Source organism: Dromiciops gliroides, chromosome 2, assembly GCF_019393635.1.
Source record: "Dromiciops gliroides isolate mDroGli1 chromosome 2, mDroGli1.pri, whole genome shotgun sequence".
NCBI classification, from domain to species: domain Eukaryota; kingdom Metazoa; phylum Chordata; class Mammalia; order Microbiotheria; family Microbiotheriidae; genus Dromiciops; species Dromiciops gliroides.
Window position 1 is genome coordinate 319895722 of NC_057862.1, and position 14484 is coordinate 319910205.

Consider the following 14484-nt stretch of genomic DNA (forward strand, 5'->3'; position numbering starts at 1 on the left):
GGGAAGGCCCATCCTTGGAGAGCGGGAGCCACTAACGCCACAGACTAAGGGAAGCCACCGCCGGCCAGGCACAGCCTACCCCTCCCCCCACCTAGGCGGACCAGAGAAGCGAACTAGCAGCAGGTCGGCGCATGCGCAACAGGCAAAATTGTAAGCGAACAGGCACGAAGTTCAATATTCGCGGGAAGGCGCAAGCGCAGAAAGGGCGTGGGGTGTTGGTGGGGGAAGGGTTGGGAAAGACTGTAGTCAAAGCGCACGCGCGCGAGATTCCTGTGGCGGGAGGAGGTTGGCGCTCGTGGAACTACGCATGCGTACAAGCGTTGTGTGACGCAAGGGGGCGGAGACTTGAGCTCTTCTGCGCGTGCGCAGAGCGTGCTCAAAAGGGTTTATCTAGGATGCGCAGGCGCTCAGCGGTCATTTCTTCGTAGCCACGCCGAAGTCAAGTATCGAGGTGAGCACCGGTCGGCTCTCATCCAACCTCCGTCGCCCGCGGGAACAGCACTTCTCTCTGGACCCCTCTCGGCCTGGTCCCCGTCGGCACTCTGGGGGGAGCGCGGCGTGTTGTGGGCCGCGGCTCGGGTCGGCCGGAGCTCGTCGGCGCCTCCGAGGCCTGCGGGCCGAGGCGACTCCATTGTGTGCGGAGCAGGAGGAGGCGGAGCGGAAGCAGCCGCCGCCATTTCCTCGGCCGCCCGCCCGCCGGAGAGAGGCTCGGCCGGCGGGGCCCCGGAGGCGCGGGCGGCCGGTTTTGGGGGCGAGACGGGGGGGAGGGGGTGGTTGGTGTGGTAGGGGACGAAGGACGGGTTAGCGGTTGTGGAGCCCCTCTTCGCGCGGGGGCGCGAACGGCCGGGAACGCGGGCGGGGGGGGTGAGGGGCGGGGCGAGGGCCTACCCGGGAGGCGGGGGGAGGCACCTTTTCCTCACCCCCGGCCCTCGCTTCGCAGCCGCCGCCACTGACTGAACAAGATGATGCTGAGCACCGAAGGCGGAGAAGGCTTCGTGGTGAAGGTCCGGGGCTTGCCCTGGTCCTGCTCGGCCGATGAAGTCCAACGCTTCTTCTCGGGTAAGCGGGCGGGGGTGGGGCGGGGTGTGAGGTGGGGGAAAAGTGAGAGCGCGCCTCTGGGCGGCGGCGGCGGCGCGCGTCGGCCTCGCGTCCGCGTAGGCCTCGTGCCCGCGTCGGCATCAGGTCGGCGGGCGGGGGAGGGGGGGCCGCGTGGTCCTAGGCCGCCGCGCGCTCCTGGCGGCCCCCTGGCGGGGGAGCGGCCGCTTGCTGCAAGTCTCGCGCTGCTGCCTGGGGGGAGGGGGGGTGGAAGTTGGTTTCGCTTTGCGTCATTACACAATGGAAATTGCGAAACGACCGCAGCTTGCTTACGGGAAGTGGAGTGGAGGGGCCGGGTTAGCATAAGAGAAGGGCGCTTTTTCCCCTTGGATCCTTATGGTTCTTATTATTCTGCCAAAGTAGGGCTGCTTGGAAATGCATCTATTGCTTTGACAAGAATTGAATGTCTCCTGATAAACATTTGACTGTTCTCCTACATAGCAAAAGTGTCCTGGAAAGGCTGGTATGATTTTTTGTTTAGGACAGACGAAGGCTGTGCGTTTTTCCTCTGGAAAGTAATAGCAGTTTATGATTTGAGTTGAGGTCTTAAAAGATAAAGTATAACTGTAAATTCTGTTAAGGTATGGGTATTTGAAGGACTTAATCAAAAATGAGTAGTAATAGCGAAGCTGTGGCTAGGAGTCTATTTGAAAATAGAAACTATTAAGTCTGATTTAAGTCAGTGGTTCATTACTTGGTATTAGCAAAATGCTGGAAAAAAGTATGGCAAGGTAAGGCTTTTGTAGCCTGCTTAATGTTCAGATGAAGCTGTTGTGGAAACATGGAAATAAGCTGCTTAGCAGTTTGTAAGGTGGGTCGATAACTTCATGCTTGTACTGTTATTGCAATATGACGAGAAAGTATTCCTGCTGCTCGATGGTAAGTCAAGAATATTTTACCTGGGTTCTGCTATCTTGCTAAAGAGTCCTTCGAATTTCATTTTTACCCCCAGAGATAATTGAAACTTTAGAGTAGCTTTAGGCTACGGTGTACATATGCTTGTCATGCAGTCCAAAGGTTGATTATTTTGAGTAAAATAAAATGTTGTAGAACAAATTCGTTAAGGATTTTAAACCCCCTAAAAGTTAGAGATGTATTAAACATGAGAGTTCTTTTGGTGTCTCTTGTTTAATTTTGAAAATTGCTGTTATGTCGTACTTAAGAATAATCCTTATGCTGCCAGTATTATGACAACATAGGCATCTAGCACTATGATTTTATTAAAAGGAGTTCTAATTATGGAGCAGGACAATCCAAATGGTAAGCTACATTAACTGTGAGTTAACCGTTGCTTTCTTTACAGAATGCAAAATTCAAAATGGGGCATCAGGCATTCGTTTCATCTATACCCGAGAAGGCAGACCAAGTGGAGAAGCATTTGTTGAACTTGAATCAGAAGATGAAGTCAAATTGGCACTGAAAAAAGACAGAGAAACTATGGGACACAGATATGTTGAAGGTTTGATTTATGTTGACATAGTAAAGTGTTGTGTGTGTAGAATTTTACCACCCCCCCCCCCTTTCTGAATTTTAGGTAATTGACCGCATGGAAATGGTCATCTAAGTGAGTTTTTGGCAGCTCCTAGCTTATCTAAAAATAAGGAAATCTTACTCATTCTAACATTCCGAAATTGACTAATTCTAAGCACCTCTTACAGTATTCAAGTCAAACAACGTTGAAATGGATTGGGTGTTGAAGCATACTGGTCCAAATAGTCCTGACACTGCCAATGATGGCTTTGTGCGCCTTAGAGGACTCCCATTTGGCTGTAGCAAGGAAGAAATTGTTCAGTTTTTTTCAGGTATGTAGTAGTGCTTGTCATTGGACAGTGCATTCTGACTAGTTGAAGTGATTGGAGTGATTTTAGATGTACTTGTTTGGACAGGTTGAAAATTTAAACCTTGAATTCTGTTCTCTGGCTTAGAAGTTTTAAGGGACCTTCAAATAATTTAAGCCCATAAATTAGACTACCTTAAAGCTGGAAAACAACTTGGATTCTAAATATCACTAAATTTTTAATTTTTTTTATACTTGGTGTTGTAGTTTAAAGTAGATATTTAGATGCTAGAGGATTGTCCTCAACAGCTTAACTTCTTTCTACACATTTGCTGTTCAGCATAGTACCTCAAGTTTATAAGGTAAGATGCACTTATCACCATGACTAGACTGATGTACTTTAATTTTAACTAACACTCTTCCTGCTGTTATATTCATTATTTTAAAATGACACTGCCGGTGTCATGGGACCAAACTAAACTATATGTTCTCTGGAGCAATACTATGGAGTCTCTTCCAAGGAAAACCTGATTATAACCTGGTAATTGTAGGCTACTAGCATTGCAAGTTGCCTGTCTTAAGTAAGATTGCAGAGGAATAATTTTCAGGTACTGTTTTAAATTCTTAACATTGCTGATTTTAAAATGATGTCCCAGTTTACCCTAAGATAGGGAAATGCTCATTGAGGTAATGTTTTGGGCCTAAACTAATTGAATGTCTAACACAATTCTGATGTGATTTGCATGAGTATTGTTCACATTGAAAAGTATGTACTAGAAATGTTTTAAAGTTTTTGAAAAATTTGACTAGTTCCTAGGTCTGGATTTCAATGCTAAAGATGGAAGGCTCTTGTGGTTTAATAGCTTATAAAAGTGTTTATTTGAAATCATTTAATAGCTTATTTGGTAACGATATTTGAATCCTAGTCATTGTTTTGACTAATGTTCAAATATGTAGTAAAATGAAATTTTGAATGTCATTTGTCACTTAATGTAATCTCATCTTACTCCTAGGAAAGTGTTTTAAGTCTTTGTAATCTTGGAAATGTATCCACGAACTGGAAATTCCATCTTTGAAAACCTTTAAGTGTTATCTTACAATTAGAACATAAAAATTGCATGATTGTCTTACATAGATCAGTTGTATTTCAAAAGTTAGGTTATTTGATCAGTTTTGTGATCTTAGAAATGTTTTATTTCTTAGTTGTATGTGTACCTAAATATGCAAAAAATTGTCTTTTGAAAACTGAAGTTCCATTTAGCTATTTGTAATATTTAATGGAAAGACTATGTTGGCAAAACTTGTTAGTGTGTGAAACTTGATTATAGCTTACTGTCGTTCTATCTTGTGTAATTCTCAGCAATGAGAATATGTTGAAAATAGAAAACTGTTAATGTCAGTTTCTTAATACACCCCTTATTAGCAAGTGAACTGTATATTTGTTTGCCTCTCATTTTTGTGCCACAGGGTGTTTTAAGAATAGTAAATTTATTGGAACTTCATTTCAGTGCATATTTATGAGTACTTAAAGTAAAAGCATACCATTCGCCTAAAATATTTACAATTCTGGTGTATTTAAAGCTATAAGAAGAATCATTTCTGGGCTTGTGATGTTAATATTGCCCCCCTACTGGGGTTATTTGTCCTTGGGTTGAAGGGTTGGAAATCGTGCCAAATGGGATAACATTGCCGGTGGACTTCCAGGGGAGGAGTACGGGGGAGGCCTTCGTGCAGTTTGCTTCACAGGAAATAGCTGAAAAGGCTCTAAAGAAACACAAGGAAAGAATAGGGCACAGGTGGGGATGGATGGTTGGTTGGATACGTCACTTTTCTTATGGTAACTGATAATTAAATCCATATTCTCTCTGCTTGAAAGGAAATGTATCTATTTCCTAGTCCTAGTTAATAATTAAAGTGTTAAAACTGTTAAGTTACTGTCAAGATGCTAAAGTTACATGCTAAAACTTTAAATGCCATTTTTGTATAGACACACTTAAGGTTAAATTACTCCCTGTTACTAAGATGCATTTGCCATTTAAGGTTCTTAATTTCTATAAGCAACCATAAGTCCATGGAGTCGAGAGACTATGGCTTTAAAAAATTTTTAGTGTAAACAATGGCTCAATATCTAGTAAATTAATATTACCATAAGAAAATGTGATAACTTTCTGAACTTGTTTTATAAAGTTGAAATGCCACAAACTTTCTTGCTGTATATAAACTTGCATTGTAATGTTAAGCATAGCTTTCAAGAAATTGTCACAAAAGGTTTTATTCAATTTTGCTTGTGACTATTTTTCATTGAAGCATGCGCTTACCTATGCTGATTCTTACTAAGAAGCATAGGATTTGTGGAGTATTTATAATAGGCAAAGTGACTGTAGCATTGAGCTACACTGTTGGTGAAGACTGGCTTTTTAGCTCATTTGTTACACATTGCCAGATAATTCAAATGTTGAAATGTTAAGAGTTGAGTGGAATTTATTCCCTCCTAAAACATTTTGCTTTTATATAAAACACTCCTCTCCCACCCTTAAGGTTGGGCTACAGTAAAGTTTTTTTTTTAAAAAGGAGGAGTTTAATTCCCCCCCTGAAAATAACATTTTTATAGTCAAAAGAGTAAAATCTGGTCATTGCCTATGCAAATGTAAAGAAATCTGGCTTTAAGTATTTGTCAGTTTCATGGCTATGACTAGAATATTGTCTTGTGTAATGATACCTGTGGGTGAAATGAAGGACTCACTAGTTTTCTATATGAACAATGTTTTAGGTACATTGAAATCTTCAAGAGCAGCCGGGCAGAAGTTCGTACTCATTATGATCCTCCTCGAAAGCTAATGGCTATGCAGCGGCCAGGTCCTTATGACAGGCCTGGGGCTGGCAGAGGCTATAACAGCATTGGTAGAGGAGCTGGGTTTGAAAGAATGAGGCGAGGTGCCTACGGTGGAGGTATGTGTACCTAAGAAATAAGATGTCCAATTAAAAAAAAAATGCTTCCTGTTAAGTAATGACTCTTCCCCATTAACCATTTCAGGGTATGGAGGCTATGATGACTACAATGGATATAATGATGGATATGGCTTTGGGTCGGATAGATTTGGAAGAGGTAAGGTAAGAATTGTACTTCAAAGCTGGAAGATACCTACACTTTTTTAAATCTAGACCTCAATTACTGTTTTTCAGGAATGTCTGATCATAGATACGGAGATGGTGGGTCCACTTTCCAGAGTACGACAGGCCATTGTGTGCACATGAGAGGATTACCATACAGAGCTACTGAAAATGATATTTACAATGTAAGTTTCTCAGATTAACTGCAAGTTTTCTATATCTGATCTTAAGCAAAGGATTTTGTAGGAGAAGCTGGTCTTTTAAAAATAAGAGCAAAACCCAATTCTTTTTATGCCTAGTTTTTCTCACCACTCAACCCTGTTCGAGTACACATTGAAATTGGACCTGATGGCAGAGTCACTGGAGAAGCAGATGTTGAATTTGCTACTCATGAAGATGCTGTGGCAGCTATGTCAAAAGACAAAGCAAATATGCGTAAGTCTGTTTTGGACTTTGGGATCCTAGGAGATTTGTCATAGCATGCACAACAAAATCATTGCCTGTGATTGCTAGAGAAGACAGCATGTGAAGTTTTCTGTTCACAAACTTGACTCATTGGGTTGGCTTGGTATATGTGGGCTAGCTTCAAATAATGTTTATTGAGATAATAGCACAACTCAATTATATAAGTTGTAATAGAAGAGGAGGGTAGGTTTTAACATTAGTTGATAGAAAGCAGGGGTTTATTATTTAGACTAGTTACCTATATTTAGTACTTAGACTAAAAATTCACAATAAGTAATAATTTTTTCAAACCTTTTTCTCATTTCAGAGCACAGATATGTAGAACTCTTCTTGAATTCTACAGCAGGAGCAAGCGGTGGTGCTTACGGTAGCCAAATGCTAGGAGGCATGGGTTTGTGTAAATATCACTTTAGTGTCTTTTTTTTAAGCTAACCTTGTATGCCTTTTCTCTCATTTCAGAACACAGATATGTAGAACTCTTCTTGAATTCTACAGCAGGAGCAAGCGGTGGTGCTTATGGTAGCCAAATGATGGGAGGCATGGGCTTGTGTAAATATCGCTAGTTTTTTTAAAAAACAAAACATTTATATCTAAGTCAATTATATTTAAGTTAAGTTATATTTAGTTTATATTTAACTGAGTTTAGTGTAATGTGTCAGGTCGTTTGGGAAGGCTATTCCTTCCATTCAGATGAGCTATGAAATTATTTGTATTGGTTAAGTATTGAACCTCAAATTTAGTTAAGTAGTGAAACTTGCAGATTAGTGACTAGATTGTTAATTGCTTATGTTTGGGGGAGGGATTGTAAGTAACTTAGAGAACTAGAGAGCTTAGACTGACTAATGTCACTCAAAAGGACCTGGGGAAGTAATGGTGTCCAGTTAAACATGAAGTTGAAGGATGTCATTTCATTGCATCCATTAAGTTCAGTGTAAAAAAGGAAAAGTAGTTAAAAGTAGCTTTGTAATGATGCCTCTATTGAATCCTATTCTTGCTGATAGTCATATACTATTGGCTTTTACACAGTGCATCTAGTGGAGGAATAAAATGCTGTTTTAAAAAATAGCTTGAAGTAATGAAAGCTACCTAGAACAGGATTGATTATAGGATGTGAGGTCGGGAAGACCATGTAGATTTAGAAGTGCAAGCCAGGTACCACCAGGTACCACATGGCCTTGGAAACAGGAACCTAATGTTTTCTTAACTTAACAGCAAACCAGTCCAGTTACGGTGGTCCAGCTAGCCAGCAGCTGAGTGGGGGTTACGGAGGAGGCTACGGTGGTCAAAGCAGCATGAGCGGATATGGTAAGCATCTTTTTGATTGTGGTTTAAATTTTGTTTAGGCAGGCATGTTTAGCTGGGGGAGGGGGGAGTATGCAGGTTCCTTTTTTAAATTGGGCCTATGATAGTAGAGGTTTGGGTGTTTTGGGGGGGGAGTGGGTTGGAGAAGGGGGGATTTATGGTGAGCATAATTACCTTATAAACTTTGAGAAATGAGCATTGGGGGAAGTGTTTAATAAATGGCACCTAGTAGTAAATTGCTGTCGAGCCAGAAAATTTATCTGCCTCCATTAAGAAAAAAAAGTAAATCTCGTGCCTTTTGTTTTTGTTTTTAGTTAAGTTTTTAAGCTTTTTTTTTTTTTATTAGTAACGTTTTAGATGGGATAATTTAAATGGTAGGATGGTGGTTGGGTTCAGGATCATGTTTTCTAAGACAGTTAAACTAGGATTGGTTTTTGTTTATTTTCAATTGGTCTAAAGAATGGTGATTTTGGTATTATAGTCTTACCCTACAAAATCCTTTTGCAGACCAAGTTTTACAGGAAAACTCCAGTGATTTTCAATCAAACATTGCATAGGTAAATATTTTCTGAAAAATCTAATTTAAATTCCCATTAGCAAATATTTTTTTTATCTGTTGTAATAACACTTTCTATAGCAGTCAATGGCTCTGACTTTTAACTCCATGGAGGCTGCCATTTTGGGCACAGTGAGTTGCCTTTAGTCCAACTTTGTAGTCTCACTTCCTGCCCACCATGAATAGGAAAAGCAAGAGACTTCCCCCTGTGCTCCCTATTCATATGCCATTCAATTTAACACATTGTGAATGTTTTATGTTAAATTTTTTAAATGCCTGTTTAGCTTTAAAATCATTGTGAAGTAATTTTGCAATTTTTGAAAAACACTAGTTTTCCTTTAAACTTAAAATTTTCAATCCTTAAAATCCATTAAAATGGTAGCACAGGAGTATGGCAAGTTGGTACAGCAGTGAAGGGGTTAACGGAGGCCTGTTTGGAGTAAGGGTACCCCTATCCCAAACATGTTTCTCTCTCCACATAAAACAGCAGCCATTGTGTACTACATACCAAATTCATTTATTACTATTTTTTAATACGATTTAACTTGGCTGGTACTTTGATACGGCTATTAACTTTTCCACATGTATCTCTTTGCAGGGAGCCAAGGAGCGATGAACAGCAGCTACTACAGTAGCGGGAGCCGTGCATCTATGGGAGTGAACGGAATGGGAGGGATGTCTGGCATGTCCAGTATGAGTGGTGGATGGGGAATGTAATCCTGATCACTGACTCTTGGTCAACTTTTTTTTAAAGAAAAAAACAAACAAAAACGAAGTTTAACAGTTTTGCAATACAAGCTTGTGATTTATGCTTACTGTAAGTGAAATCAGGATTGTTTTAAAAACTTCAGGTTCAGTATTTTTGAACACAGAAAAAAAAAACATTCATCTAGGATGTAATAACCAAGTTGAGTAAAGACTATAACTGTTAAACAATTTCAGCTTTTCTCAAGGTAGTTATGTTGTAGGAGTGTACTTAAGCAGTAAGCGTATTTAGGTTAAAGCAGTTTCAATTATGTTAAATGTTGCTCTTATACCACATTACATGGAACACTGTTTGAGATGCATGTTGGGAGACATGCTTTTTTTTGTAAAACAAATATAGGAGCTGTGTCTGCGATTCAAAAGTGAAACATTTGGCATGTTTGTTCTAGTTTATTTCGTTACTATCCTGTAAGGCGCACGTACGTTTAAGCTTTTTTTTTTTTAAGTTAATGGGGACAATTTTGAGACCGCAATACCGATACTTTAGGATTTGGTCTTGGTGTTTGTATTAAATTCTGAGGCCTTGATTTAAATCTTTCATTGTATTGTGATTTCCTTTTAGGTGTATTGCGCTAAGTGAAACTTGTTAAATAAATCTTCCTTTCAAAAACTGGAATACATATTGTCCTTAATTCGAACAGTGTCATTTGGCACTGTATCTTAAGCGACTATCCAATGTTAGTGCTAAATTTTCTTACCATTCCTTTTTGAAGTGACTCACCTTTGTATATGGATTTTTCTACTGTTGCCAGCTCTCTCTGGTTCAAGAGAAAAAGCACATGCTCACCTTCAAAAACCTGAAAGTTACCTAGTAGTGTTTGGAATTGTATTTGGGTATCTGGTGCCTAGTGGTATTTAAAATAATTCCTTTTAGCACCCATGTCCTGAACTAAGAGGATGTTACTTTGGCAGTTTTTTCTGCGAAGGGATCTAGGATTGTGACTGCCTGATTTGGATTGTTCAGTTAGGGCAAGTTGTTGTCTGGGACAAAAAAAAGATAATTTGGGAAGTTTGAAAATTTGTATGACATACAGGTTCAAGTTTTCTAAAAGCAGTCTTTTGTGGCAGATAATAGGGCTTACAACCTGAACAAAAGTGGGGAAAAAAACTTATAAAATTATGTAGGATATAAATTTATGTGGAGTTACTCTATTTCTGTATCTAAGTCAGAATAAACGACCACCTAGTGGTTTTGTTAGTGTAGTGTTTACTGTAACATAATACAATGAAACGTGTAGTTACCTGGGAGAGCTGAGTTTGTGCCAAGTACTGATGAATTCTCAAGTAGGAATAGGAGTAGGTAAGGTAATGCCTTGGAAGCCAGAACCACAGCAGGTTTGTGTTGTGTTGGCTCTATATACTTGAAAAGAAATTTTTTTTGCTTTTATCTCGATAAAAATTGGATTAAAAAGTAGTTTGGAATGAAATGGCCAAGCTTTGAATGACTATGGTGGTGGTGTGTTGCTTTAGCAACAACTATCAACATTGTTACATGAGGCTAGCCAAGGGATTTTCTGTAGAGCTGTACAAGTTTTAGAAGTTTGGAAGGACCAACTTTGTGGTGAAAGATACTGAAAGCTTTTTGTATTTTATAAATGCTTAAGGTATCTAAGAGTAAGATGTTCAATGTTTCATAATTTCATCTTAAAAAACTTAAGTAAAATGAAATTAGATAGGCTTTGGTCTGTTTGCCCTGCTAAGGAAAGATGGCTTTGTTTTAACAGTAGTCTGCCTAATAAGACTCAAGTATTTTGTTTTGCAGTAAATGCTCAAGGAGTGGAAGCTTAAACTTCCAAGTAAAGAATTAGGTCTCCAGTATCTTTACCATTTGAATGGGAGCCTATATTTTAAAGTCTCTTCTTTAGGTCTCCGACGACCTATGAGGAAATAGTTGGCCTTGACAAGTAAGACAAGACTAAACCTTCCAAAACCTTGTTTTTTTTTAATATCTGCCAGTTCTTCCTTGCCTAATGGTTGCCAGTTATGATCTCAGTCCTCATTTAGACTTGGCTTTTGACATGTGACCGCCACTTATTTCCTGGATGTGTGACACTGCTTGGTTCTTGTCTGATCTTTCTCTTTTTTCTTTGCTAAGGTATACTGGCAGGTACAGACACTATTTTGCTTCAAAACCATTGCACATTGATCCTCAACATCTGGAATTTCTCACCTGCTTTGTAGAATTCGTTGGCTTTCTAAGAAGCACAGACAAGCTCAGGTGCCGCTTAAGGTTTTCTTTGATCCTTCAGGAGTCTTCTGTTAGCTCTTACTAAAAATCTCAGTTGAAAGACCATGAATCTCACAGCTAAACAAGAAAACCTTCAAATACTAAACCAATGATTAACCATGAAGACCTCCAGTAAGGAAGGGGGGGCTCAAATACACCCATTGTAGCCTGTTCAGTTTTTGGACAGCTCTGTAAATGTTAATGCATACACTCTTGCAGTTTTTACCCATTGGTTCTGCCAAGAAATTCCGTGACTTCTGTAGATAGTCATTCTTGTATAGTACTTAAGGATGGTATTAAATCCCCTCCACCCCCATGTGTTTTCTAGGTTAAACACCCCCATTTTCAACTAGTTCAGATAAAGGGTAAACACAAAGCACTAATGCTTTCCCAGTACCCTAAAGTGTGGCACCCAGAACTGAACACAATTGTAGGTTGGTTTTAATTAGGACTTGAGTACCTTGATACTACCACCTCCCTAGTCCTTCACTTGTTTCTTTATAGCTAAAGACTATCATTGCTTTTCTTGATTTTATTTATTTATTTGTGCGGGGCATTGGGGGTTAAGTGATTTGCACAGGGTCATACGGCTAGTAAGTGTTAAGTGTCTGAGGCCAGATTTGAACTCAGGTACTCCTGAATCCAGGGCCAGTGCTTTAACCACTGCTATCTAGCTGCCCCCTTGATTTTATTCTTAGAACTTAAATTAGCTCTGTAGATGATGATCAAATCTACTTGACATGTTTAAAATGGAAGTTATTTTCTCTGCAAAATCCACCTTATGTTAAACTTCTGCAGTTACTGTTGATAGCACCAATATCTTTATTAAATAACCCAGATTTAAAACCCTGGAGTCTGCTTGACTCTTTCCCCAGAACCACCCTCCTCCAAGGCCAAGCTGTGTTCTCTACAGTCTCTGCCTTGGCCTCTTGGCCTTAAATTTCTGTAAAATGAAAAGGCTGTTTTATCAGGTTTCCACTTTTCCACTTCTAAATGTATGACACTCTCCACACACAAAGCCACCAAATATTCCTCAAACATCTGACCATGTAACCTCCAGAATGAAGTGCAAACTTAGCATATTAAATCCCTTCCTACCCCCTGAACCTGACTGCTTGAGCTTCTGCAGAGTCATAAGTTACTTTGGAGCATAGCCCAGGTGCCATGTTAAGCTTTTCATCCTTACCCAGTTAGCACTCACCCTTCTGAAATTCCCGTAAGAAAATCCTCAAGGGCAAGGATTTTTCTGTGTACTCCATTTAAATAGTGCCTAATTTTTTGCACAGGTTGCTGTTCTAGTCCTTTATTTGACTTTTCTTGAAGCCATTTGGGGTTTTCTTGGGAAAGATACTGGAATGGTTTCTCTTTATCAGCTCATTTTACAGATGAGGAAACAGATGAGGCAAGCTTAAGTGACTTGCCCAGGGTCACAGAGCTAGCTAAATGTTTGAAGTCAAATTTGAACTAGGTCTTTCTGACTCCAGATCTGATGCTCTATCCACAACTCAACTCATCTTTCAGGAAGTTGAGATCATCCCCATAATTTTTTTTTTAAATGAAGTGAGGCAATTGGGGTTAAGTGACTTGCCCAGGGTCACACAGCTAGTAAGTGTCAAGTGCCTGAGGCCGGATTTGAACTCAGGTCCTCCTGAATCCAGGGCCGGTGCTTTATCCACTGTGCCACCTAGCTGCCCCTCCCCATATCTTTTGCCTTAATTTTGAACAAAGGTGAATGTTCTAAAGGAGGTCAGCTTCCAGAGTACACTCCAGGGATGGATGGGCCCAGTTGAAAATTTTTGCTGATTTCTCTCAGGGGCACACGGAGGCAGGAAGAAAATGAGAAGGGAAAATGTGTGTCTGGGTCACTTTTGTTGACCAGCCAGAAGAGGATCAGCTGGCTTTGGAAAAGGATGAGTTTTATCTCAGACAATTTGAGTTAGAGGTGCCAGGTGGATATATCTAGTCAACTGGCAGTGACAACTAGCTAACAAATTTAGGTAGATTTGGGGAGTATAGATGATCAGTATAGATGTTGATATCTGAAGCTCATGGGAACTTTTAAAGATTAAGGATTGAGCCTGGGGCTAAAACCAAGAACAAAAGGAAGAAACGCTGGCAAATGACACCACAAGAGCCAGAGGGAGAGGGCCAGTATTTGTTCATTGAAGCAGAGATGTTGAGAGTGAAGACTGCAAAAAAGAAACTGAATTTGACACTTGGGAGGTGATTGGCAATTCTGCAGAAAACAATTTTCGGTAGAAGGGCAAGGACAGAAGCCAGCAGTTCAGGAATGAGGGGGTGGCAGGGCAGCAGCAGCAGAACTGGGTTCAGACAAAATAAGTTTCTGTCCTAGACTCTGTTAGTCATTCCTTGATAACTTGGTTTTGGTTAGATTTGGTCCTCTAAATGCCCTATTTGTTAACATGTCTGTGTGATTTTGACTGTGGCAGGAAGCAGTGGTCGGTTTTATTTTATATTTTTTTTGGTGAGGCAATTGGGGTTAAGTGACTTGCCCAGGGTCACACAGCTAGTAAGTGTTAAGTGTCTGAGGCCTGATTTGAACTCGGGTACTCCTGAATCCAGGGCCGGTGCTTATCCACTGCGCCATCTAGCTGCCCCTAGTGGTTGGTTTTAAACAGTACTGTAGTAGGTACAGGTTCTTTCTGAAGTCTGGATAAACAAGTGAGCCTGGCTCTTCTACTTCAGCCTCCTAAAAAACTTGAAGGTTTGGTACATCCTCCCCTAAAGGCTTACTGTAGCAAGCCTCTGTCCCTAAATCCCCAAGACAGGAAAGAGGAGAAATATTTGAGTATGGGAATTCAGTACTTTGTTTCTGTTTACAATAAGGACTGACAAGCCCTTTGTCAAGCCGAAACAATTCTGTAGCTTTTAAAATATATATTTTTTTGGTGGGGCAATAAAGGTTAAGTGACTTGCCCAAGGTCACACAGCTAGTAAGTGTCAAGTGTCTGAGGTCGGGTTTGACCTTAGGTCCTCTTGAATCCAAGGCCGGTGCTTTATCCACTGTACCACCTAGCTGCCCCTTAAAATACATTTTTGACACATCACCATCACGTTTCTCTTATGAGGTTAAGATATTCTTTCATAGGGGCAGTTTGGTGGTCTAGTGGATAAAGCACTGGCCCTGAATTCAGGAGAACCTGAGTTCAAATCTGGCCTCAAACA

General features: G+C 40.5%; 1 protein-coding gene across 5 annotated transcripts; it reads left to right on the top strand.

The window, feature by feature from the left end:
- Positions 1–328: 328 nt before the first annotated feature.
- LOC122739289 (heterogeneous nuclear ribonucleoprotein H) lies at positions 329–9687 on the top strand. Of its 5 annotated transcripts, XM_043981090.1 has the most exons (14): positions 329–451; positions 941–1059; positions 2399–2554; positions 2754–2897; positions 4530–4668; positions 5643–5821; positions 5907–5978; positions 6035–6168; positions 6283–6418; positions 6756–6815; positions 6908–6997; positions 7661–7753; positions 8258–8307; positions 8905–9687. In XM_043981090.1, exons 2-13 carry the CDS (start codon positions 963–965, stop codon positions 8305–8307), a joined length of 1350 nt encoding a protein of 449 aa, XP_043837025.1. In that variant the 5' UTR covers positions 329–451; positions 941–962; the 3' UTR covers positions 8905–9687. The 5 variants fall into 5 exon arrangements, with proteins under 5 accessions (XP_043837025.1, XP_043837026.1, XP_043837023.1 ...); XM_043981091.1 differs by lacking the exon at positions 6908–6997 and having other exon boundaries at positions 6756–6845; XM_043981088.1 differs by lacking the exon at positions 8258–8307.
- The last annotated feature ends 4797 nt before the right edge of the window (positions 9688–14484 follow it).

Bases quoted from the DNA above. Each gene is read 5' to 3' on its own strand.
- LOC122739289 (XM_043981088.1), top strand. From the start codon at position 963: ATGATGCTGAGCACCGAAGGCGGAGAAGGCTTCGTGGTGAAGGTCCGG. The intron at 5,822-5,906 runs GTATGTGTACCT...TAACCATTTCAG, and splicing joins GCGAGGTGCCTACGGTGGAG to GGTATGGAGGCTATGATGAC. The intron at 6,419-6,755 runs GTAAGTCTGTTT...TTCTCATTTCAG, and splicing joins AAAAGACAAAGCAAATATGC to AGCACAGATATGTAGAACTC.